Source organism: Varanus komodoensis, unplaced genomic scaffold (genome assembly GCF_004798865.1).
Source record: "Varanus komodoensis strain SLA01 unplaced genomic scaffold, ASM479886v1 scaffold13_1, whole genome shotgun sequence".
Taxonomy (NCBI): domain Eukaryota; kingdom Metazoa; phylum Chordata; class Lepidosauria; order Squamata; family Varanidae; genus Varanus; species Varanus komodoensis.
Genome location: NW_025335408.1, coordinates 11,941,468 through 11,969,103, shown reverse-complemented (window position 1 = coordinate 11,969,103; position 27,636 = coordinate 11,941,468). Strand labels below are relative to the sequence as shown.

General features: G+C 42.6%; 1 protein-coding gene across 2 annotated transcripts in view; it reads left to right on the top strand.

Annotated features, from left to right (window-relative positions):
* CADPS2 (calcium dependent secretion activator 2) overlaps positions 1-15,891 on the top strand; it is a 357,625-nt gene extending 341,734 nt beyond the window's left edge. For both annotated transcript variants that reach the window (XM_044422997.1, XM_044422995.1), the window contains 2 exons: positions 11,825-11,929; positions 14,831-15,891. In XM_044422997.1, coding sequence (XP_044278932.1) covers positions 11,825-11,929; positions 14,831-15,001 — 276 coding nt within the window. In that variant the 3' untranslated portion in view covers positions 15,002-15,891. The remainder of the gene's footprint in view (positions 1-11,824; positions 11,930-14,830) is intronic.
* The last annotated feature ends 11,745 nt before the right edge of the window (positions 15,892-27,636 follow it).

Genomic DNA, 27,636 nt, shown 5'->3' with positions numbered 1-27,636 from the left:
AAAGCAAATGCCTATTCTAAGCAGCTAGTAGCCTCTTGAGAGTTTTTCTTCCCTGGCGAAGAGGGCTGTAGCACTGCTTCAGGATACTTGTTGTTAGAGTCTTCTCCCCATACCAGAAGATCATTAGATCTTCCAAGCATGACAGAAATAACCCAATATGATGGAAACGAACCACCTGACTTTTACTAGGTAGATATATATTTAATTACACTAATTTCAGCTTTGTTTACTTAGTAAAGCCTTGATGTAGTAGAGGACCAGCATGTTTAGGGAAGAAGAGTTCAGCAGCTGCTGGAGTGGCTCTGTGCCCAAGGAGATTTGACTCCAGTCCTTTTGTTTATGAAAAGAGAAAATCATGTAAGTAGAAGAGGCTGTCTTCCAATACATTTCAGATTGTAGCCTTCCACCTCTTCCAGAGCTGTGTTGATTGAAAATCTCACGTAATATTAAGTGGGTGGTTGTTTGTCTATATCACAGAACTACAGCTTGGTACAGCACAATATGGCAACTTTGCAGCATTTGCTCAAGGGAGCTCTAGCACTAGAATATGATAGGGCACTAAAGTTCAGGTATAAAGATTGGCAGAAAGAGAATTCCATGTGCCATTTCTATGAGTCCCTTATTGAAATAAGCATCGATGTTGACACATAATATTTTAAGTAAAAATAACATGGCAGATGTCTAGATCTGAAAGGCAGCTCTGTGTCTGTGCATCCTCTCCACCTCCGGTGCTAATTTTTCAGCTATGTTCTGTATCTACCATATGTGTGGGAAGACTCATAGGAAAGGCAGGTCATAAAAGATGCAATTTAAAACAGCATCGATATGATAAACAGGTTATTTTGGTTTTGCTTTATTTGTGATTTCAACATAATTATTACATAGGGAGGATTTGCAAGGTTTTCATTTAACATGAATCAGAAGTAATTGCCACAAGCTACAAGATTTCTTACAGTTCTGTACCTTGTTCCTGAAATATTGGAATAGAATGATATACAAACCTAATTCAAAAGCCCCCTCCTCACATTGCTATTAAAAAACCCTACCTTTTAAAAATCATGAACAGTTTGCAGTTATTTGTAGGTCTGGGGAAAAGTAGTGGTTTTACCTAAAAAATCTTGGAATTTATTTATTTATTTATTTATTTAAAGCTTTTATATCCCATCCTTCACAGTGTCTCAGGGTGAATTGACCCAGTAATTTGAGAAATTAATGTGTGAAATAACATATCCCCCCCCATATGATTTATCTGAATCATTTCACTGATTCTTCAGCACATTTAAACTCACTATGGCTGATTTTGATCAAACATGCATAGAATTCCACTGTTAATCTCCTGTTCCTCTACCCCGCAAAATATGACATGGAACACCTTTTAAAATCTGGGGTCTACTTTCAAATAAAGCATCTTTGGATTTATTTTTGCAAGAGATTCCTGCCAAAAAGAAAGAAATCCAAATTTAGATTTTCTCTTGTAAGTTTGATTTTAAAATAGGATTGCATCAAATACTACACGTTTGATATGATTTTAAACTATTCTTCAGTTACCACTCTTTCTTTGGAAGGGCATTTAACTCTGCACATCTGAAATCAAATGATCTGTTGGAGAAAATGTATATCCATTCTCTGTGTGTGTGTGTGTGTGTGTGTGTATTTCTGTAAATATTCAACTTCTGTTCACTATAATGGTGGCCATGACGGAGTGGCAAAGGAAACAACTTCTTTTTCTTTAAATAGCTGTATTTTGAACTTCAAATAACACCTCAGAACAGAGTTTTCTGGAAGAAACAAATAAAGGCTACTCTTGTGTTCATTCTCTGAAAGCAATTTTACCCCATCCCTGAAATTCAGTAGACGTTAAACAATCAACTTTGAAGTGGGCAAAACAGCTGAAAGATGGTCTTTGCTGATACAGTACAGCCCAGATTTAGGCCTCTCTGGTGTAAGTGTTCTGAGTAGGATTTCCTCCAGAAGTAGTTATCAAGTTCAGGGCTGCTGCTCTTAATTTGGACATGGTTCTGTTTAAAGGAACCAGCATTACCACCCTTCCTGCTATTTGCCGACCCCATCTGAGCCATTTATCACAAAAGACCTCTCCAGTGCATTCTTATCCCAAAGAAAAGTGATCCCACCTGATAGGTGTGAAAGGATTATTTGAAACAAGGGAGTAAAAGAGATTTTAAACGGTAACAAAGAAAATTACTTAGCCCAAAGGAGGAGAGGGGCCAAAATCAGATAGCACAACGTATGGGGAAACAGGCATGTAGGCAGGAGAGCTAAATACTTCCTGATTGTTTATTGACAAGCTGGGCAGAACAAAATGAGCCTATTGTAGCCCACCGGGGGCAGGGCAGGATTGGGAAGAAGGGCCCGTGTTGGGAGTAGGTGGGTGGAAAGAGTGTAAACTCTCAGTACCCTATTAGCCAATTAGGGGAAAGGAGGAGGGAACAAATGGCCTGGAGCAGGTTTCAAAAGGAGAGGTGTGCACATGTGTTCAGGTGAACAGAAAAATGGGAAGGAAACCATTCCTTTCTGTTCCCTACATTGCAATAAAGTCTTAAAAAGAACTGTCTGCAAACCTGGAATATTTTTCTCTTCCAATGGAAAGAGTGATCATAACACACCAAAGGCTTTCCTAAAATTCTGCACCACCTGGTTGCAATATAATCATTGGAGAAGAGGGGAGAGAAGGCATGGGAAGCCATTTGTTGTATCTCTGATCAAGGAACTCTATACCTAGGAGCTTCACTTGCCTGCACAAGAGCTCCAGTGTTGGCACTAGTTCTGCCACATGTAAATAAGAAAGTCTTCTGACCCAGAAGCTCCATAGACACAGTGGAGCTCCTCTTGAACTTTGCACTGAGCTGAATGTGTTTTTAATAAAGAGTATACACATTTAATGGTAGACTGCCAGTTTCATGTTTTCAATATAAAGCAAAAGGAGATCACTGGGAGTCCCTTGAATGGGCTGCAAAACCAAAGCTCTCCATGCAACCACCCTGAAAAGAGCTGTCAGCATAGTTCGGCTTCAAGGCAAAAGCTGTCTTTCCAGCACACCAATAGATGTTGGGGGAATAAATCCCATTCCCAGCAATTCCTCTGCTTCTGAGGCTATGAAGTATTGTTATTGGTTGGAACCATAGTAACCCAAAAGGTGAAAGGGTCAAGATCCTTAGAAAATGCACAAAATTGTCATTCTTCTCAAAGTAGTTTCAGTTCTCCTCAATGCTGAGACCATCTGTCTTCTAAAATCTAAAAAAAAAAAAAAATCTAAAATTCGGATCATCTGAATTTAATGTCCATGATTAAAAAATATTTTAGCTTCATGAAATTGCAGGGGAACTTCAAAATCCGTTTTTCCCCATCCTGCAATTCATCCCTCTCTCCCCTGCTCCCCTTCCCCCCCCCCTCCCCAGTGCAGGCACACACAGAGAGACAACAGTGCTTCTGTGCTAATATGACTGAAGTTATAAACAAACATAGGATAATTGCATAAAATTAATTCGGGCATAGGCATAGTTTTAGAAATGTGAATTATCACCCCTCAAAAAACAAAAAAGGCACTATCATTTTTAGATAATATTAATTTCAAGTGTATTGACCAGAGAGCAGAAAACTATAAATTAGCTGATCGGGGATAATTAGGGGGCTGACACACATCATAATAGAAGATTGCCATGAGTTAATAGAAGGTTTCAATTATGAAGTTGAACTTTGCAGGGGAAGGGTAGGGGGCTTAAGAGGCCATTAATTTTGAGCCACATATGCATAACGGAGAATATCCAAACCTTTATATGATCACTGGGTTGGATACCTACAAGCACACAGTTCTATGAACTGTTGACTAAGTTGTGGGTTAAAATGCTAAAATGTTTTGGATGATCTTTGAATCTATGTATTCAGGGTTTTTCCACAAAATCAGTATTTTTTTAATAAAGCTGCATGTGCACACTCCACTTTTGTATGAAAACATTATTTAATTATGTAAAGGTGATTAAAGGTAAGAGCCTGAAAATATGTGAGAGAAACTTAAATGGTGTGTGGTGATAATGAAGCTTGTGTATGCAGAGGTGTGTCTGAGTAATTTGTCATTACTTCAACCATTTGCCATTCTCTTTATGAACCAGTTGCTGAGAGTGTTTCTGACAGAACAGGAGTATTTTAGACTGCCCTATGATTTTGTGTTCCGATATATTTTTAATCACGGATGTTAAATAATGGCTGTACATGCTGGTATTTCAGAAAGGAGCTTTTTGTCAATAGAGCATGTGTAGGCTTTTTTCCATTTAGTTTGTGCACTGCCTTCATGTACTATAAAATATTACAAATGACAGAAATTGTGTGGCTAACATTAGGGAATTGTCTTCAGACCTCCAGCTGGTTGCATTCAGCTCTACGTGGTAAGCTGGCAAAGCTCTTTTTATTTCTCTCTCTTACCTGATTTGGAGTAAATTAATTTCTCTAGTATCCATGTGATTAGAGACATTCCTTTCAGAACCCCTGAGCATGTTGTTAATCCCACCAAACTCAATACTGCGTTTCCATCCATAGTTCAAGCAATGGAAAACGTTGCAGCATCCAAAATGGTCGTGTCCTTTATTCAGTAAGGTCCCAGTCTACAGAATTTAGCGTATAATGAGCAAGCAGTTTTTAGTCGTACACCATCTTTTGCCATTTTTTTAGACTGTTACTGGTCTAGCTGAATAAAGCCTTTCAAGATATTTTAAATACTAGTTCCTAATGACGTGATGTTGGAAACTGCTGCGTGGCCCCTGTCCATTCTGCCACTTGCAGGACGCTGCCCTCGAGGAAGAGGGAAACACAGCCAGCGCTTTCCTTTCAGAGGCAAAACGCAGATCCCTGCTCCCCTCTTCATCAGCAACTGTATTCTGTCAGTGACCAGTGGCCGCCAGAGCCAGCCTATAGAGAGAGGGGGAAACCCTCTGTGGTCCAGCGATTCAGCTGCAGGAATATCTGAGCTTAAAGGTCTGTGGCTTTGTGTAATTAGCACACACCGAATCTTCATTCCAGGTAGCAAACAGCTGCATCTTTTAAAAGAGAAATCCTTTAAAAAGAAATCTGGAGTGCATGGTTTCAAGAGACAAGTGTTACATTTAGTTGAATCCCTCTCCAAGTGTTATAGATGAGGGGTTGAGAGAGAACAGGGAGGTAAAGCTTGTGCATATTGAATATATTTGTTTTGTATTTCCAATAGTAGACAGAATAATGGAATTCCTTAACTACTTCTCTTTAACTTGCCTGAAGAAAGCTCGGTATGTTGCTCAATCTCTTTTCACCGGCACTGCCGAGAAACAACTTTAATCCTTGTTAGAAAATTGCCCGAGTCTGCGACTGACAAAGAGCTCATGCTTGTTCCATTGTTAGTGCTCTCGGGGCCCTGAGAGTGGAGCCCTTTACAGCTGCGTGGATCCAGCCTGGCTCAGCTGTACTATTTAGGAGAGGAGGGTTTGTCAATTTCTGTTGACAATGGAGGAGAGTTTTTCAGCGCTTGTAGCAGTGCTGAACACAGTTGGGGATCAATGCCAGCCATTCAGGCTGCACCCTCTTTCATTGCTTGGGTTTGTTAATTCAAGACTAAAGGTCCACCGAGGGGGTTTAGGGTGTTTAAGAAAGCTGATGAACTGAAACCGTTTATGGCCCTGGTGTGGCAATTTCCATAGCCGGTGGCAACTATTGGCACGGAGGGGGCTGTATCCTTGTTGACCCTCTTGTTATTAAAAATGCACAAGTGCTGCGCTTCTCGATATTTCAACACTCTTTCATTGTCAATACCACCTTCTGAGCCCTTCAGCTTGTTACTTGCTTTAAAGATCTTCTTAGATTGGGTTTGAAAACTTCACCTTAAACACTAGATTAGACTGATGTTCTGTTTTCCGTGCTCCTGTTGATTTGTTGAACCTTCCCAGGGCTGGAAAGCAAGTAGCAGCTTGATGGGGAGACGGGCCACTAATATGATTTACCAGTCTACAGTCATGCACAATAAGTGTGAATAAATACAGGGGTCTTGCAGAGTCAACCCTAGCCTTTCCTTTTTCCCTCCTTATTTTTATTTTTTTTATTTATTTTTTACTTCAAAGGAGATATTTCAGGGGAAAATGAAGTGAGTAATACATGCCCTTACAGGAGCTGGATGAACGAAGAAGGGGAGGAAGGGGGAGAACACATTTTCTTTTTAAAATGGTTGGCTGCTGTCATGCACTGGTGTGAAAAAATATGTAATATACACTTTCTGTTTTAGTCCTGCAAAGGCCACAGTGCACATGCACGCATGCACAAAGAAATAAAATATGAATGAAAGAAAGAAGCAATAATGCCTTAGAATTGACATCAGGGTGCATTGTAATGCTTTTTCAATTTTTTTCCCCATCAGGGCTCAGGAGAATGTAATTTCATCAAAGGGAAGGGGGGATGTTTTAAAAGTATTCAGTTGCTTTTTGTGGGGCTTTAAAACAAATCATGAACTTTGAAATCTAGCAGACATGATTTTAGAGATATTTGGCTTCATAGCGCAAAAGTTTCCATACTGCTATTGTACATTGGTCTGGTGTGATGGAGACATTGCTTTACTGTCCCCAATATTCAAATTCCAGTCCCCTAATCTTCCTCTCTCATCCCCCTTACCTTTTGTTTTTAGAAGGCTATGGGGAACATGATATAGCTAAAACTGAGGAGGGAAATAAGAGGCTCTTGTTAATTTTATTAATGCCCTCCCCCACCCATATTCAAGCATTGACTATCCCAGTAAGTATTTTTATTTGTGAATTGACATTAAAAGAAGAAAGAGGTTCTGTAGTTTCATATATTTTTGTACGGTTCTGTCTTACACTGAATTTTATGTACAGATTTGTTTCTCTGAACATTAGGACCCCTTCTGTGAGGAAACAGAAACTTTTGATCCATCTCAGTGCTGCATGTTCCTAAGATTGTGCTAGGTTTAAGTAAAACTGCATTATTACTTATTCACTTATTTATCACATTTGTATGCTGCCCCATAGCCAGAGGGTATTATAGCATGAATACCTATTGATGATGTAATTTCAGTGGGACTTGGGGAAGGCTTTTGCTACTATCTTTGAAAAGAATTAGTTTTATACAATAACAGTTCTTGCTAGGAAATGTGTTTGCTACCCAAAATTTGAAATGTTTTTTTTTTAAATCCTTGGTAATTATCATATCACACACCAACTATCAGCTTGTAAGTTTGTTCTGTTTGACTGCATATCTTAAAACTCCTTTGCGAATTAAGAAATCCAAGTATTTGTTCATATAAGACTGTGAATACCTTTCCTTTTAGACCACAATGACACAACAATCTCTTTATTTTGCATTTTTACTGAAAACCTTACTTTTACCCTGTGTTCTTTTCTGGTGATGAAAAATAATCCAATCTGGAAAATATGTTTATGAGAAATTCTGCAGCCATTTTTACTTCCTAGAGAAATGTATTTCAGCACTACATAAAACCCCATTTTATCTTGGTAAGGGCTTCACAAGATGTTGAGTAGAGCAGAAATATGTGAAATAGAAATTAATGTTACCCAGTATTAAAACTGTGCTGTTGATTCACGATTATTAAAACTTTCTCTTCCTAGCCTGTTACATGTAATTACAGGCAGCAAAGGAAGATGCTAAGTTTGAAGTTAGGGACTGAGTCCAATCTTCCCATTTATTTTGTCCAGCATTAAACTCTGATTTTAGCATTTTAAACATCCAGTTGGGAAAGTTCATGGCCTAGTTCGATTTGTGTGCGTGGGACACATGGCATTTGTGTATTTAGTGGAGTGGCTTTGGCCAGGGTTCTGTTCTCTATTAGCCTTCTGCAACCCCATTAATTTCTCTTCAGAGGACAACGAATCAAGGCACTTGTCACAGTAACTGCAGTTTGCTCATTTCTGCAAGCAGCACTCTTTAAGTTCCTGACTAATTGTTTGAGCCCCAGCCTTCTCTGCATAACTAATCAACAGACCATAATATGGCCTCTCCCCACCTCTACTGAAGGTGTTGGTCTTTCCATGGAAATCTGCACTAGATTGTGTTGCTTACCTCTTGAGGTTAACTCTTCTAAATGTCTGGTTGATAGGAGAACAGATTGGACCGATCATATTTCATGTAACAATGAATAGATAAAAAGAACAAATGGCAGCTATCAGGTGATTGAAATTATCTTGCAAGTGAATTCACTCAGATGCCATCTGTTAAGCTGCATGACACTCATCTGAGTGGCTGACAGAGCTAATTTGAATGCCACCTGGATTTCCTGGATTAAATATAAAAATAAGGTTAAGAATATCTTTTTAAACTCTAAGCCTTATAAATTCTGAGGGGTGTGTAACCATTGAAAGCCCACTTTCACCGGTCAGCTTTTAGCTCTGAATAGATAAGTCAGAAATAAAGAGGTGAGAAGGAATCTTCTAGTTTGCAGGTACAAAACTATAAATGATTGATATGTAACACATGTTCTTTATTTAGTATCCATAGGTTTAAGTAGTTACACTTTAACATCAATGAGCTGAATTATTCTTTGAGGGAAAATACTGATATACCAAGTCTGAAATTAAAATACAGTTCCTTGGCTAGATGTCCCACTGAAATTAACGACTGGCCATATGAGCCTATTGTTGCATTAAAACCCCTTGGGAAGAAATAGCATCACTATTAAATTCCACTGTACCTGTCAGAAACAACACTCTGCCACATATTGTTATCATTACAGCATGCAACACAGGCATCATCACTAAATCAATCACAGAAGGGATGAAAATAAACAGAATGGAGGTATGATGAGAGAAGAATGGTGCTTGGTCAGAGATCAGACCCACACCTTAAACATGCCAATGGGACAGGGTGTGGTATAAGTAAAAGCACTCCCATTTGAATCAATGAGAGGAGTTCAAGTCTCTCCACAAGTAATTATGCGCCCATGCAACATGCAAACACTATTTCCTTTCAGTGACACTCAGAGCCCAAGCAAGTACTGCATCCCTGCGACCAGGGGGAAACCAGCTGTTCCTCTGCTGAGTTGTCATCTTTTCTATTGCTGGGACATTTCATGAGCCAGTCACTGGAAGACTACACGTCTCCAGCACATGTGCAGCTCTTGTCTCCTCCTGTGGCTGAATGATTGTGCTTTTGATCTGCGGAGTGACAGACCTGAGCTCTCTTTTCTTTGCCTTTCCCTTATTCCAACTAAGGAAGCACCAATAAGAAATATGCTTCATCTGGACACAGGCCATGCTTACATCTCCATGAGTGGAATTCAAAACTCTTCTCTCTTTCTTACAATTAATTGCATTGCTTCTTCCCACTGAGCTGTTCATAAGAGTGCATTACCTTCTTTCCTTGCACTCTCTTCTCCTCAACACATCTTCCCAGACTGTGCTATTTGTAGTTACATGCACATTGTCTGCAGAAACTTTAATACCACACCAGGACTCAAGGATCCAAGAAGAGACCTGGGTCAGACCAGAAGTGCATCTAGCCCAGCATCCTGTTTTGCACAGTCGCCAGCTGAATGCCTCTGAAGGCAGTAGCCCCTTCCTAGTCCCTGGTGTGTATTGGAATGCTGCCTGCAAACACAGAAGTTCTACATTAGCCATCATGCCTAGCATCCATAGATTCAAGCCCTTCTTTGAGAGAAGGACGACTCTCATGTATGTCATGAGCAGAACCGGCTGGAGCCAGGGGTCAGGCTAGATGGCCCAGGAGGTCCCTTCCAACTTGCTTTTTTTCTCTGTTTCTGTGTACAGGCTCATATGGATGACAGTGCTCATACTCACTGGCTTGGATGGTACAATAAGAACAGCATATTCCCTCTTCTTCTCAAGGCCTATTTATCCAACAATAGGCTACAGCTGGACAGATTTGGGCTGCCAGGGGGTTGAACTATTTTCTGGGCAGAGCATTAGCTCTTTTGGCAGAAGCAACACTCACACAGATACTGTCTTTCAGCCCTTCCCAATTTCGTGCTCTCCCAATGTGTTGGACTACTTTTCCTATCACCTACCAGCATGACTATTGAGCATGCTGGCTTGGGAAAATAGGAGTTATAATCCCACACTTCTGGAGGACACCAGTGTAAGGAAGACAGCTCTGTGGCTTTTCTTGCAGTGTACTCATACATTGCTTAGAGAAGATGTATACTGCATACATACCACCACCACCACCACGTTGAATTTATATCCTGCCTACTTTCCTCTTGTGATGTCACAGAGGTAGCAGACAAGTTTGGAAAGGTGGGGAAATGAAGAAGTAGCAGGCATTGAAAGTGAAATAAGAAAGTGTGTCTGGTCAGCTCTTCATAATAATATGGTATTATGATGCTACTCAACATGATGCATATAAGAGGCAGGAGAATGCGGAAAACTTTTATTCACCTGGGGAAGCTCTAAGACACTGGTTCTTGTGTGCATGCATGTGTGTGTGCTTCTGTGCAGCAGCAATGTCCTAGGCTCTTAAGAGTCTCATTCCATGACTCTTCAGACTGTAGTTACCGACTGTAGTTATTCTCATATCTATGTTCCTCCTCTGTTGTGAGAAATATAGGTATTTCCTTTGTAGAGAGGCTCCCTGTCGATGGCATGAATCCTCTGCAAATGTTACTAAAATGAAGCACCTTCCTTTCATGGTTAGACTATAGAATCTTAGAAGAGTTGGAAGGAGCCATGAAGGCCATCGAGTCCAACCCCCTGCTGTTGCAGGACACCATGTTAAACCATCTCACTCAGATGGCTGTCCAGTTCCTTTTTGAATGTCTAGTGTGGGAGAGCCCACCACCTCTCTAGGCAACTGGATCCACTGTTGTATTGCTCTGACAGTAAGGAAGCTTTTCCTGATGTCCAGCCTGAGTCTGGGTTGTCACAACTTGAATTGATTATTCTGTGTCCTACACTCTGGCATCAGCAAGAAGAGATCTTGACCTTCCTCTTTGTGACAGCCTTTGAGGTACTTATAGAGGAATATCATGTCCCCCCTCCATCTTCCCTTCTCAAGGCTGAGCATGCCCAATTCTCTCTCAACTGAATGTTAATAGTTAACCTAAAGAAACTGCAATGGTCAGAAAGGAATTGGGCTGCACCTGATTTCTCCCAGGATTGTTGTGGTATCAGATAAACCACTGATCCTTCAGATGGTCATGGCAAATCAACCCTTCCTTAGTCCAGAGTCGAAGATTTCACAGTGCCTTATTGGACAAAAATGTGAATCTCAGAGATCTTCCAAAGTGGCAATAGAAGTCAGTTGGGGAAAGAATAATTTATCCATCCCAATTTTAGTGGTAATTGGTTTGTCTGTCTCTTTACCCTTCTTCATTCATTACACCATTTTTAAGAGAGTATGAACTGTAGGAACTGCAGGAAGTGTTTCATCATCAGATGGCCTCTTATTGCATTAGATTTCATTTCCCTTTTTGCTAAGTGAAACTTACAGAGCTATTTTTTTCCTGTTCTGTAAATAATGTTCTTTCCCCTGCTGCTTTGCCAATCCATTATTTTGTGCAAGACTATTTAATACTGCTTTTTGCCTACAGATAGCAAAGTGTGAAACACTCTTTCTCATGGCTATGGCATAGCTCAAAGACAGAGCAGTTTTTGCTAATGTTAATTCATGTGAAGACCAATTCAGGTCAAGTTAGCTGATTTCCTAGCAACAACACTTACAATTTTACTAACAGGAATTAAGGCATTATTGGCTTCAAGTACTGATTTGTAGTCATTTCCAAGTGCTTCATTTACTGCTCATTGCCAAAGCTGCTAAATGAATAGTGCTAGACTTGATTTTTTTCTCCCTTCTCTTTTCTTTTTTGCAGCAATGGTACAGCAGCTCCATGAAAGTCATATGTGTGTGGCTGGCTGATAGATTAGATCTCCAGCTTCATATCTACCAGCTGAAGACTCTCATCAAAATAGTGAAGGTAAATGTATTAGAATATGACTGAACGTTATTATGGAAAACTGAAACAAAGAATATATTATTCAGGCCCTCTCAGAATGAAAAACTATCACCACTTGAAATGGGTAGCACTACCAAAGATACTGCTAGAAAGCAACAGGAAGGAAATGGGTGATTTGTTTCTTGTCCTTGATTTAGGGCCAATGAAAAACAAAATGCTTAACCATGGTACTAAATTGGTGGTCTCTGTAACCCTGAATTAATTACAGTTTAATATACCAAGCAAAATCTTACTCTCTGGAAGGTATGTGAATAGTGACACTAGCTAAAGCTACAAGCAAAGCAATGAAGATCTTATCTCACCTATGGTTTGACTGGTGCATACGTAGCACTTAATCATGGTTACTGTAAAAACCATGGTACATGTTCACAACCTAATTAGTGGCCAATCCTTGCAGTTGCTATTCTTTAGGATTAACTTCATCCTAAAATGCCAGACTTCCGCCATTTTCAGTGACTAGACCCAGTGACCAGATTTTCTTTTGAAGCTGGACTTACTTAAATTCTAATGATCCTATGTGGTTGTGCAATGTGTTCACCAATGAGCTCAAGGCACTTCACATACTTTTCATGCAACATTTGAGTTGTGAGTACAATTTCAGTAAAATCAGAATTATCTCCCTGTTTGGGAGAAAGCTATCCAATTTAGACTTGAAATGAGATTAGCTGCTATGATCCTTGGTCCCAGTGATCACTAAAAGCCCCAGACTTCAACTCTTTCAAACAAAACAATCTGTGCAGTACTCTATTTTAATATCTGTAATACAACAGTATCTTTATATTTATTCAGAATAGGACCAAGATAATGCATTTAGCAATAATCAATACCTAGCTGAATCCATGTTTCACATTGGAAGCCATTCTAGTAAAATCTAGAGAATAAAATCTATAAAACCAAACTGTACAGCCAGCTAGCTTCTGAGAAGCAGGCTCCCCAGAGCTAATATATTGCAGAACAGGGATCCAAAAGGTCAGTTAACAAATGAATGGTTCAGTAATCTAGTGGTGTGAAGGTCTGTTGAATTTGTTGAGTTATTTATCAGGTGCAATAACACAACACTGTACAAATGGAGATTTGACAAGAGGCGGTTTTGTTTACATCCAATCAAGTCTCTCTGCTCCATGGGGATTTGAATGGTCAGGCACTAACGATTGTACTGCCTATGCACACAAGCACATGTGCGCATGCATCTAAGTGATGATATGCAAAGCACTGTAGATAGTTTCAGGTTATAAAATCATTTGTATGTTATTCATTTGGATTTTAGTCTTAGATTTTTAAAAAAAAGTCTACAGCAATGGTTGCAAAAAGCTTGATTAATCATCTCTTGAGTTGCCATGATCAACTGCCATTTTGGAAGGAGTTTGCAGATTTATGCTGACTCTTCACACACCTGGCCACTCTGACACACAACTGAAGAGTCCATTGCTAAAATGACCATAAGACTGTTGCCAGTGGCACTGGATCTCAGTCAGAGCTCATGCCAGAGTGACTATCAGCTGACCATCATTCACATAGTCGTTGAATGAAGTTGGCCTAATCATGAAAAATTCAAATTGGGTGCAGAATAAGTAGCTAGGCAAGAATCTGAAATCTCACATAGGTCACCTAAGACTCTTCACTTTGAAAATGGAAAGTACTACAACTGAAAATCAATTGCTTTTTGAAGCACCTTTCAAACATTCTTATGACTTAAGGTGAAAGCAAATGTAACACTGGCTTATTGCATTCAGTATATTTCTTTTCTCCAGACCCCACATGTCAAACAAAAACGTAGGGCCTGTAAACAGTGTTTCCATATGGATGCCAGCCAAACACTTCTGTAAGTTTTAGTTTTGCGGCACGCACTTAACAATTGAGCATTATATTGCAGCTTTACAATGTGACATTCAGGAAGAATCACCTGATGTCTTTCATTAGACCAACTTATGCGGGTGGAACCACTACTCAAAAAAATTTGTTGAATGTGGTTCTTTGTCAAAAAGAATATTCTTGCAGTTCTGAGCTATACAGTTAGGATAGAGTTATTTACTGAATTAAACACTTGTACCTACTCAGGGTAAGTAGTGCTTGCAGTTGCTACTCTTTCAGATAACTTATTTAGAAAGAACATATGGTGGTGGTAAATAATAGTGGGAGAGGATGAAGTGGCCCAAACCCCACAGCCTATCAGAGAGCTGCTTGATGAACTCAACAGCCAACTCAACCTTGATGTATATTACTTGATGAGAGTTTGATACCTTTCTTTTGAAAGTATGTGAAAGAATACTACTTTTGAAAGAATACTGTTTACCGCTCCGCTTCTACATAATGTACCCTGTGCCATCTGCACACACATGCATACATAGTGACAGACAAGAGAAAAGGTAGTTCAAAAGAACACTGCTGAGATACATTTGAGGCTTTTTAGTGCCATAAAGGGAATGTTAAATGACTCTCCCTCACCCACAGCTGCACAATCTGCCACTGGAGCTTCTGGAGTTGGTCATCTCCTGTACGGAGTTGGCCTCCTTAGTTTTCTGTCCTTAGTATAAACCAGCCATCTTCTGCCAGGATACCCAGCAAGAAGGGTCATCACTCAGCACAGAGCACATGCTTTCAAAAAATACAGTTCCAGGTTCAGCCCTTGACATCTCCAGGTATACAAGGCTTGTGAAGGCCTCAATCAAGTCCCTGAGAAGTTGCCATGCAGTATAGACGGCTTGGCTTAAGATGCTGTTTTATCTGCTCTCCTCTGGGCCTCTCTTCCATATTCCTTGCCTTATACGTAAGTCAGACCTTCAATGCACACTTTGAGAGGAAAAAGAAAAAGGGAGAGACTTGACCCTGTTGATTTTATGTGCATGTGTTTGCTTGTTACAGAAGACCTATCGAGACTTTAGGTTGCAGGGAGTGCTGGAAGGAACACTGAACAGTAAAACATATGATACTGTCCACAGCCGACTAACAGTAGAGGAAGCCACAGTCTCTGTGTCAGATGGGAGTGGACTTCAAGGCATCACCATGAAGGACAGCGATGAAGAAGAAGGCTGACCTTCTGTGTCTTTCATAAGATGTTTGTTTCGTAACTTGTTCTCATATTTGTGTCTATGGTTTTGCCTTAATGCCCTAGTATTACAAGGTAAATTCATCCCACTCAAGGAAAAGAGAAAATGGCCTTTAAAAGATGGGTTAGAGGTGGAGCAGAGAGTGTGAGTGTCCAGATCTAAAACCAATGGAGAGGACTGGCATATTTTTCTGTGTAGCTTTGCTTTAACTGTGAGAATGCCATTATGGAATCTGACTCCACTTGGGCTTCATTCCTTTTCACTGTAGTGTTGCAGTCTCTTCCCGTGATGTCACCAGAGTTTGGCATGCCATGTGCAAAAATCAAACTATGCACATCACACAATCGTATGTTCTTGGACTCTTCAGTCCCACTGTTCAAAGCAAACATTGTGTCATTTGCAAGGACTACAGCCCTGTCTGTATATTTCATGATTTGTTACTGGGTTTCCTCCTTCATTAATAGGTAAAGTGCATTAAAAAAAACTACTGTTGGTTCCTAATGCTTTGATTTTGCTATGTATAAAGGTAAAAAGACTGGAAGAAGTGCCAGGAAAACTAAATTCTAAGTGTTATGTCTTCATCACTCAAAATTTAAAAACTTTCTCATCTTGTTGGATGTTAGGAAGCTTGCCTTCAGTATTTCTTTGTCTCTGTGGAAACATGCAGGCAATAAGACCCCCCCTCCCCTTTGGGTTACTGACAAATCTGTATCTAGCCCATGTTTGTATAGGATTCTAAAATTAAAAGATGTTTGCAATATTTGAAATCACTTGACCTTCTATATTTTCTTTGACAGGGAAGCGCAGTTAAAAATTATGTTTCCTGAAGCCCTGCAAAATATAAAAAATGGCTTTATATGAACCATTTGAGTGTCTATCCTATAGTTTTAAATTCTTCTTTCAATCCCATTAATACAAATGTTAGATAAACAGAGTAAGGGTATTTTATTATCCAGTTACTACTTTAAAAAATATTCTTTTTCATACTTACACATAAAAATCAACACCTCTGCCTATTGATAACAGCATAAATGGTTTGAACAGTGTCTCGAAGAGTACTGCATGAAGACTGGGGGAAGGGAGTTACTTACATTGCTATTGACCGTAAATGTCTGGCCTTAATTTAGCAGTGAAGTGTTTTACTCCAATGAATTCCTTGAATGATTCAGATTTTCTGTGGCTTATGCGACAATGCTTTGCAAAGACAGGTCATGCAACTTCATGGCTGTTCTATAAGCACAAAGGCTTGAAGGACTGAAAAGTAGTGAGCTTTCAAGAGTGTTTTTGTTGTTGTTGTTGTCGTCGTTGTTTAAGGGCTCGTGTAAACTGTGCCAGAAGAAGGGCAAACAAGTTGCACTTCGGCAAAACTCAGCTCCTCCTAGAAGTGGCAATTACTCCTCATTCCCCTACAACTCAAGATACAGCTAGTTAGTAGAAGAAAAGAGGCAAATAAGATATCATATGTATGAGAGTTTGTAAGAGCACAAAAGTTTGCTTGGGTCCAGCTTTGCCTTCCCTGATGTCTTGCCTGGAATAACTTGACCACCTTTAGGAAATGCTAAAGGTTTTCTGCCACAGTGAGTGTTTGAGACAAGTTCATTATTCCTTCCGCAGTCTTCCGTCTGTTCACTGGTGATTTGATGGAGCTGCAGATTAGGCACACATCTTGCCAAAAACAAAATGTAGTTTTCCTTATAGGGTAGATGTTACCTGCAGTTATGATGGATTTGTTCTTTGGTTTGTAACTTTTGTACATAAAAGAAAAGAGAAGGCTCCAGGGCCAAGCTCACTGACCAATGCAATTCAAGTGATCATATGCACATTTTAGAGCTGTGAAAATGTAAATTGCTTAAATTATTTCAACTGGTTTAGTCCCAGAAGCTGTTTTCACACATGAAAATAAAGGCATGCTTGCATTTCCCAAATTAGTAATATTACTATGAAGGGTACATTTGGATAAAATATGCCTTCCATTTTACAATCTCCTGCTGCTGCTTTCTATCCTGTGTTCAAAGCATTCACACATTAACTTGAGTAGCATGAGGCTCAAAAAGGTTTTAGTGCACTGATGTGGAGTGGCACCATACAGATCATAGAAGCAGCTTTCAGCAACCCTCCCACAGGAGATGTTTCAATCAGCCAGCGTTCTTGGGATTAACGGCATGCCACTTCAAACGTAAGTAGGCTTGTTTAAACCGTTTGTAGATCTTGCACTCATTCACAAAAAACACCTTAAAATGTATGTTGACTTCTGCTCCTACAACTTTGCAGTAATATCATGCCATCCTGGAACTTCAGATTACCCCACCGGTGGTGTTAGATTGGGGTAGAGACTCTGGATGCTTCAAGACAAGACATTTATTTAGCCGTGACCCTGCCTGATTCATGGAGTAGTGCAGGGGGTCCAGACAATGTTGTATTCAATTTATAACTCTCCCGTGTTTCCCCACCACATCAATCCTTTTTCTGACCACAAAACAAAACAGTTGAGGTAGGCTGCACAACACTTCTTGATTGTCAGTGCTAGGAACCACCCACTGCTTGCAGGAAGAACACCAACATACCATTCCCCACTCCATGAAATGGCAATTCCTCTGCAACACAGTCAGGGGTCCCGTTCACAAATAGACAGATGAGCTCTCCCATGCTGCTTGATGTCTGGGGAGTGGCAAACACCACAATGCACATGTCTTGATCTGCATGGGTCTTCCCTGCCAGTTGCGGGGAAGGCTGTAGCTTAGTGCCATAGCACATGCTCTGCATACAGGAAGTCCCAAGTTCAACATCCACCCCCCACACACCTCTCCAGATAGAGCTGGAAAAATTCCAGCCTGAAACCTTGGAGCACCCTGAGCACCAAATGGACCAATGCAGTATAGGGCAGCTTCCTATGTTCTTATAAACTACTGTTTCAACAAAAAGAAACGTATGCCTCACTCCTTCTTTCCAAATGGTAGTGGATGGAAACAACATGAATCAGATTCTCTGACACATTCGACGAGAACTAAAATGTGTGTTCAGGCCTTATCGCCCTCTGCTTGTATTTAGAGAGGGGAAATTATCTGGTTAACACTTTTCAGCTTCTAAGCCAGGGATGGGTATCCACTAGCTCCAGCCAACATGGACAATGGTTTGATCACTGGAAAAGAAAACACAGAAGCTCCCATGTCTGTATTTCTAGGCTTATAAAGGGAGATGCATGTGAAACAAAGTTAGAGGTGCGGCGTGCTGTTGAATGCAATATTATTTTCCTCATTGCCTGTGCAATTGTCACGTAAGCGTATCGAGGACTCATGGGCTGTTCACTGATGTTGTAAGTCTAATGGAGACTGTTACATTGAACACCGCCTTTTGATACAACCACCCCTTCACAAGGAGGTTAATGCACACAGAAGTACATGTTGGATCCAATTGTGGCATTCCACTGATGAAAGTAGTTCAATCAGTAAGTGAGAAGAAGGGCAAATCTCCCCTCCAAAATCTGCTCCAGAGGTTTGGGAACTGCTCTGGGGTAGCATTTCAGGTGGCACAGAGGATTGCAAGGACAGGAGAAAGTCTCATTACACTATTTGTTACTACTTGGATTTAAATCTGTTAATATAAAGCGGCAATTATGACTACTTTTATACATGTGGAAAAAACAGGAGCTGAGACAATTAGCTCACTGCTAAATGAAATTAGTTTTATGGTTCTACAGAACCTGTAGATTTATAAGTGTCAAATAAAGACATTGGCACTAACCCTGAGATATTTCCCAACTACTTTACCAAGTAGTAACCAATAAGTGTCCAAACATGCAATTCTCCTTTGATGGAAACTCAAAGTACAGGGGATGTCATCTTTTTACAGACCTGCAAGAGGGCATGTGGTTATTTTGAACATACATACGAACAGCAACTCTGTTTTCCAAGTGTCAATCCTAATGGCGCCAAGGTGATATCAGCAGGTGTGAGGAAGCACCATGGCTTCCCCAAACCTTAAGGAGGGACGGAAACCTAAAAATGGCCCAATGAAAACTGAGCATATGTGATGGACAGAGAATGCTGATTGTTCAGAGGAGGGTAACAGAAACCCAGTCGGAAGGGTGAATGGAACTGGATGGATGGAAAAGGATTTGACCAACTGCTTAGAAGAACGAGTAAGAGTGCTCCACACGGCAGCATCTTCTTGCATCTCTCTCTTGTTTAAACAAGTGGAGATCAAGTTATGGAACAATTATGAGTGCAAACTTTCATATACATTATTTAGTATGTTACAGCTAATGTTCAAGATCTTCCTTGGAAGACCTAAGTCTTATGTCTCCTCTATATAGATAGATAGCTTAATAGCCAAGCACTCTACGTATGTTCAGATTCATACTTCTCATAATAAAATACATTCCAGAGCAGAGTTCTACTTCAAAATAAAGAGTTTCATGGGGATTCCAATTTTTTAAGCAAATTTACATGGGCCCAGGAAAACCAACAAACCAAGTCTTAGAATAATAGAATTTGCCCAGCATTAAACTAAAGTTATTTCAAAATCTGCATCAGCAGCCTGAAACCCTCCACTTAAGGTCATTATTTTTCTGAAGTATATACATAACCACAATTTAACCAAAATATTGATGCCAATATTTAACCTCTCAATTAATTTCTCAGTAACAGTGATATCCCATTAACAAATTAATCTTAAACATCTTGACTGCAGTTTCCACATTATATTCTCTCCTGAGAAGAAACTGATTGTTTTCTAAAAACAGTTCTTCAGTTTGGTAATAAATAGTCTGACTGGGTTCAGACAACACAACAAGCCATGTTTTTGTTTTGGTTTTTTACCACTGTTGTGTTACCATTGTGCTGTCTGAACCCAGTCATTATAAACCATGATAAGAAACGAGGATTTGTCTTATGGGTTCCCTGCATGGCTTGCCATGTTGCCTGAACCTAAGATCATAGTTTTCATGGTCCTGGCATGCAAACTAAGGAGTCCTCTGGAAAGAGTAGCAGCCAGTCATGCAACCTCTATGAACTGACCACTGAGGAAGAGGCAGGCAACAAAGTGATGCATGCTGGGACTGAATTTCAGGTACAATGGCTAGTGGTATACCTGCCAATGGTAGGAGGACTGAGCAGGGAAGATGGAAACTGATAAAGCAGAAACCAATTGATCGTCCATCAGGTAGATCATGTTTTAAAAAAAAACAAACTGCAGACCACTGCAGCCATGAAGGGTTGCTTGCCATGTTGTGTGAACACAGCCTCTGCGCTGATAAATATTAGATCTTGCTAACAGAATCTAATTTTTCAGCAGCCCCATCACATGGATAAGATTTCCGAGCAGGTGCCATATCCTGATCTCGTTACCTTTTTGAGCTTCCTTGCTCTTTACAAAATCACCTGGAGATTTTATACTGAGACGTTCTAATTGCCTTACATTTGAATGTCAATGTAGTGTTCCAGTCAAAAATTAAGAATAACAGTTCAGAAGTATAATACTGTTGGCCAATAGGAAGCAGGCCTAGATTCACCTCTTTTAACATGTCATATCGATGTGCTTTTGCAGGGCTAGCATCAGACCCTGACATTACTGCAGAAGCACCGCATCCTGGTGTTCCTCCTTGCTGACACTGTTCACTTCTTCCTTCAAAGTGAGTAGTGACAAGTACAAGGAGAAGCACCAGCAGCTCATTGTGTATTCTGCTGCAGATTCAAGGGAAAAGGCAGAAGCAGCAGTTACAAGGTGGAAATCCGATTTTTGGAATGTTCTGGGGGTGGGGGCATTCCAGGGATGGGCAGGGCTGAAAGTGAGAGGGGTGGAACCAAATTGCCAGCACATTTTCTTTATAAAAGAAGCTACTAGGTGGACATATTTCTGTCATAAATCACTGTATTAAACATGGAAATAATGAAAATCTAGAGAGGCAATGCAATTGTGTGAAATAGGACTTTTTATACTCTGTCTCCCCACCCCTTCCTAGAGTAGATGTGAAAGCTGCTTATGGAAAAGCAGGAAACTTCTAGATATTATGTGATTTCAAAATACATCTAGGAAAGATATGGAGGAAAAGCTGTGAACATGGGCAAAATAGTAACAGAAGTGTTTGGAAGTGGTTTCCACTCAGCAATAGCTGACCAATATACCACAAATCTACTAACGTGTGAAGCATAGGAGCACTCTCAAATTTGCATTTCAAAATGGCAGCCAATCTGCTGCTACATGTAATTTCTCCTTAAATATTTATTTTTTTAATTTTAATAAACCAGCAACTAGTAATCAATTGTAATAGTCTAAGAAATGTACAGGCTGGTATTCATTATAAATAACAATAATAGAAGAGGATTTCTGCTTGTCAGTGCTATAGCACCAAAAGCTTGAAACGTCAACACCAGAAACTTAGCATGCATACTGTGGGGATCCGGGGGCGTGTAACATAATTGTGTGTGTGTGTGTGTGTGTGTGTGTGTTTTAATGGATTCATTAATGTTAATATACCTCTGCTTTTGAAGCCTGCAGTTACACCTTCAGTCACTAGATGGCAAATTTCTCAAACCAGCACATTGTTAATACAGTTCATAGACAGGGGAGAACAGATCTTTCTCTCAGGGAAGTGAGAGAGCACAAGTGCCATGGCTTGAGGGGCCCACAAGAATAGCTTCATTCAGATGGGGCAGCTACAGCATGTCCAACTCTAATTAGCTCACCAGTAAAAAGTAATAAAGCAGTACAACTAAGTTTTCTTCCAAGCAAAGCAGTTCCATTGATCTATGTATCACAATCAATGCTTTCATACTCCACCATCACACGTCTGTCACTTCCACTGAGTTGGCAGTTCACAAAGCAGTTGAAGACAAGCCTTCTTGTGTGCCTCTACAGCACAATAATGAACACCTTGCTGTGACGTTACACCTGTCCGCTTTCTCAGGTCTCTCAGGAGCTGAAGGCATATCAGACATTTTGGCCAGTAAAAATGCAAAGGCTGTGCCTGCCCTGTTGGAATGAAGCCCTGCCCACCAGTACCTTTACGCATGGTTTTGCACTGGTGCACCCCTACAGCCCCATGAACAGGGCCGTCTTAACAGCATTATGGGCCCCAGGCAAAGCGGTGTACTGGACCCCCTACGACAACTACAACTACTGTTAATTTTGGAAGTTTTCCAGTTTTCCAAGGGTTAACATATACAGATTAGTATGGGGCCCAGAGGCAAGTGCCCATCAGGCCCATGTGTTAAGATGGCCCTGCCCATGAGGGAAGAGGTCTGTCAATTCCACTCCCTTCAGGAGGGGACTGCCTCATAGTGGGAGAAGAGGAACCTGTATTCCACTAATATCTGCTGACTCACACTGTATTGAATGCAAAACTATTAAGCGTTAGGGAAATTTGCCAGCTAGGGCCTGAAGGTTTTAAATGCACGGGCACATTTAAATGAATAAAAATTAACTGGATTCCCTTTCTGTGCATGCCAAATTTCTGGTGTCTAGATTTTATAGGCTCAGCACTATGGCACTGCCAGTCGTGTGTGTGTGTACACACATCTTCTTTTATTAGTTTAGCTAATGTGGCCAATTCAATACCATGTTCCTGAACCTGTATATTTTAGACTGTTAAGATTAATTACTAGTCACTGAGCAACACAATTTTTAAAAAATAAAGGTTTTAGCACACATTACACTTACCTACAAGTTAACACATGGCCACCACCTTGAAATGAACATTTGAGGGTGCTCCTGTGCTTTGGATTTTGACAGATTTAGGATAGGTTAATCTGCTATCATTTCAAATATTGCCGTTACAATTTTGCAAACATCAGACTGATTTTGTTCCTATACTACTAGGAAAGAAAATCCATAATCCCACTGTGAGGAAGGAGGGAGGCAGGCAGTGGCTGAAAAAGGGTGGCTTAGTTTAGGCCTGCAGCACAATCCACAGCAGATCTTGGTAGGCATGTTAGAGATGAGCTTAAGTCTGTTGGGATTCCCAGCCCACGCCGCCAAAACTCAGCAGCAATCGAAAAGCTCTGTCTACCGCCCCCGAATTCCAGCTTTCATTCGCTCGCAGAACCTCTGAACTTCACTAACATGCATGAAGGAACATTTCAATTTAAAACCGACTGTTGCTGTGACGCAGCCGTCTCTGCACGAAATGCAACCCAAATAAGAATAACTTGGTGAAAGGTGCCCATTTCTGCTGCCCCCTCCCTCCATCTCGCCTGCCAATTTCTGTCCGGAGGAGCCCCCCTACGGCAAAGCACCCCACCTCCCAACTTGGGCCAAGCGGAGGCTGGGCGGGAAATGCCAGCGCAGCCGTGCCGAGCCCGCGCCGCAAAAGGCCCCCGAGCCCCGCCGCCCACCGACGGACGGCGAGGCAGTCTGGCTGGGGCTTAGCGCCGGCGACCGTGGCAAGCATCACAGGCGCTTCCTGGCAGAGCGAGCCGGTCCTTGGCAGGCGCCGAGCCGGTGGCGCTGCGCCCAAGCGAGAAGACGCTGCGAATCAACCGCGATAAACAAAAGCTGCCGCCGAGGAAGACGCGCGGCAAAGGCCGCCGCCGCCGCCGCCCGACCCAGGCGCGCTCCGCTCTGATTGGGCAGGGCAGTGGGGCGTGGCCAAGGCGCGGCCAAAGGGAGGAGCCGGCCCGCGGGAAGCGGGGAAATGGAAGTGGGCCAGGGTCGCAATTCAGCGAGGCTGCTGAGGAAAGCCGCTTCGCCCGGCGGGGCTGGCGGAGCGAAGGCCGGGCTTCTGCAGTTTTAAGTATTAACAAACCCGTTGGGATTCCCGCACTGTTACCGATGCAAGAGCCCAGTCCCCCTTTTTCATCCGGCCACCTAACTAAGGTTGTCAAATCCTTGCTCCTTTTACTATACCGGCCTTTAATTCTTCTTAGAATGCAAACATTTAAGCAAGTGAAGTTAAAAGTGCACTCTTTCTTTCTTTCTTTCTTTCTTTCTTTCTTTCTTTCTTGTAGCTTTCAATACTTCAGCTTAATTGGCAAGTAGAAGGGGAGCGTGAGCGAGTTTTAACATACACACAGACGCACACAGATCACAGTTTGTTTTGTTCCATTCGTAGTGGATTAGAATTATTAATGCCTTCTTTTCACATGTCTTACGTTTGGATCTCCAAATTTGCTCCATACATGCAGAGAGAGAGAGAAGCGTACCAATAGCGGCAGCTGCATAGTAACCGGCAACGACTGATGAAGCCGCGCTAAACGACTCGCGCTTTCATCAGGGCAGAGGCCAACGGTTCATAGTGGACTCACGGGATACAGGACACAAATCCCGCAGGGGAAAAAACAGATATGGGGTAGGCTGAGAATTGCAACAAGATCATATCTTTATTATGGAACTCGGGAGAAGATGGAAAGTCCCCCTTCCATTCGTTAAGCACAGATCCAGTCGCGTGTACAAGTTCCTATTTTTGTCCGTTTGGATGGTAAGTGCGATGGAGAGCACACTGACACGGCGCCTTCCAAAATTCAAGCTTCGCAGTCTCTCTATTCGTTGTGGCGAGGTGGACTACCGGACCTCCGGCAGGTGTTCACTTCCAGGCGTGTCAATTTCACATTCCGCCATTGATGCAGCTACAAAAGGTGACTAGTAAAAGGCCAGTACTTGGACTCTGGGATAGCGAGGGACAAAGCATAGTTCTTCACAGGGAGATCCGGTTGGGGCGCGGGGTTAAATTCAGAATGGGCTGTAACTCAGACTACTAAACAAGCAGACAGAAAAGCCGGGAGCTTCACTAGAAGGGGATTCCTCCTGCCAACCAAGGCTATCAAAAAGCCAAGTTCTGGCCTATTCCCAGAAAGGGACTAGAACATTTCACATCGCCTACGAAGGGATTCCGAAGGCCCGCAGCAGAAGGCCGATCAAGTCTGCTCCGGGCTCGTTTGCCAGCGAGAGGGGATCGTGTCGACGGGCCCCCACCTATTGTTGGACTGCAATTCCCACTAGCCCTAGCCAGCATTGCCAGCATTGAGGCGTGATGGGAGTGCCCCCTGTCTCTGTCTCATACAGCTCGACTGATGCCAAGCCAAGTTCCGAGCAGGCCACGGTTAATTTTACTGTTAACGAGGAAGCGAGACGAGGAGCGATTGGCGGGCTGTTCGCCTTTGGATTCGGATTTGGCCCGAGGTAGATCGGGAGGGAGAGAGCTTTGCCTCGAAAGACACACAAGTGAGCAATAGGAGGAAAGAGACTTTCCTCGAGTGCTTCAACAAGGGAGACTTATCTGAGAGAAGACACACGGAGCTAGAATAGATCTGCAATCTTGCTCATGCTTTCCTGGGAATCAGCTGGAGAGTAAAATGAAGTTTTAGGCTGGGCCTGAACCGTGGAGGGGAAGGACGCAGCCTTCTTAAAAGGTTAGCTTCACTCTCGAGTAAGCAAACAGAACCGAGATCGCGCTTGTGTGCGCACGATCTGACACCGAGTCTCGTCTGAGGGTGCTCATGCACAGGACTAGCCTGCGTTCTGTATGCCTGCTGGGAAAAGGGCCGAACTGGTACCCATCATTGGGTCCTGCCCAGTTTACTTTGGCGCCGCCCCCTTTGCCTTTGTCCCCGCCCCCTCGCCCCGGAATCGAAATTCGGACCGGTGAATCACGTTCTGCATCTGCGTTGGGCCTTAATGGCTCCTCGCTCTCCCCTCCACGCAAGCGTGGTGGTTTGTTCTCTCAAGCGCCCGCACTGGCTTGGAAGAATTAAAGAATTCTGAAGAACTAACAGTCCAAAGCGAAGCCCGTTTACTTGCAGTTAATCCAGCTTATTTGGGTGGGATGCACTCCTTAGTAAATACATAGCATTGCAGTCTAACAGTGCGATCCTATGCGTTTCTACTGCGAAATCCCACCAAATTCAATGGGGCTTATTCCCCGGTAAGTGGGGATAGGATTGCATTATTTCTCTCTGGTTCTTTCCTTTCCTTAACATGAATTTGGTAGCCCGGGAGAACCGGATCGTGTAACTCCGAAAACGTAACATATAATCCTTCTAGGTGCCACTGCTTTAATTGCTAAAACTAATTCGACCTCAAAGTTGTGAGCCTTGTGACGATGCTACTGCTGGAAAGCTTGCTTTTGAAAGCACTCGCAACTCCCATATTCGCCTAAATCCCCAGGACTTCGAAATCAGACTCATTTGTCCTACAGGGTAAACGGAGCTCAGATCTAAAATGCATGCACTTGGAGGCGCGCTCCATTTCTGGGTGTTTCAGCTCCTAACGTCTTGCTACCCCTACCTAAGGTTTTGGTCCAGGTTTGCCTAGTATGCCTACTTTAGAGTAAATTAGAAAACGAAGTAGAGGCTAAATACAGATCCACAGTAATCCTAGTTAAGTTCACTCGGAAGTAAGCCCCACTGAATTCAATGATACTTACTCCCAGGTAAGTATCCAACAGGATTGCAGCCTTAAAATAATGTCCTTTCTGCCCCCTGTGGAAATGGGATAGATCGCCAAGGAAGCGTGCAGTTGGAAACTCTTGGGAAATGGGGTGCGGGGGAGGTCTTCCACCTTTATCCTGCTGCAAGTGGCTGCGATTTACTAATACCCGGCTCAGGAATGTCCTTGGGCGATAACGCGAGCCAGGAGTGACAATTGCCATGACTGGGCTCCCTCGGAATCGTTTTGGGGCAATCCGACCTGGCCGGGAAGGCTGCTGGGCGATAAAGCAATGGAGCCAACCGACCAGGAGCCCCTGAAATTAACAGTGCCCCCCACCGCGAGCGCTGCTGGCTCGGAAGGGGACCTAACAGTGAAGTTTATTTTGGAATAGATAACAGATCGCTGTGAACACGGGGCAAGATGCTCTCTGCTTACTTTGAAGTATGTGCCACTGAATGTAATGAGCAACCGGATAAGCGGCCGCTTCCTAAATGCACAGCGCTCTCTTCAGGGAAAATACGTTTCCCAGAAAAGGGCTTTCCCGGCGTGTGAGCGCGCAAAGTTGGGCGATCCCGACGCAGGGAGCTTCCTTTCATCGGATCGCGCTGCTTGGCCACAAGCCAAAGGACGCGGACCAGGAGAGTCTTCCTTTCCAAACAAATGCGCGCAGTGCGGCGCCCGCGCAGAGCATCCTTGCCTTTATTCTGCGACTTTATTCCCAGGCTGCCTAACTTGGCAAACGTGCCCTGAACTCAGCGAGACTCCCTGGAGGTGCGAGGTGCCTGGGATTTCAAGGGCTCTCCGAATTCGGGAAGTCATTCCGGAGTGACGCCGCATATGGCGTGAATCCGGCTTGTGGCCGAAATGTCCTTCCCGTTTCTTTGCCTCGAGCGCTCGCCCGCCTCGTCGTCGCTGCCGCCCCTTTTCCTTTCTCGCTGGATCAGTCAAAGCAAACGCTTCGCAGGACGGAAGCTGGCGCTGGATTGCCAAGCTCCTCCGAGGCCGGCGAGATCTTAACGGCAGACCCGATAATTGCCGTGCTGGGCACATGAGCGCCAGGGACGCGCGCCGTGTTCCCCTCCCAAACACATGTCAAGAGAGGGAAAGGACGTCGGTGCCGTCTCCCCCGATCCCAGCCCCTCTCCAAGATCATCAGCGAGCCGCTGCATGGCGGAGATCCAGCTCGGGAAATGCTAAGCCGTCCCAGAAGAGTTAGCCGGGCCGGGTGCGGGAGCCGAAAATGAAATCAGCCTGCTTGAA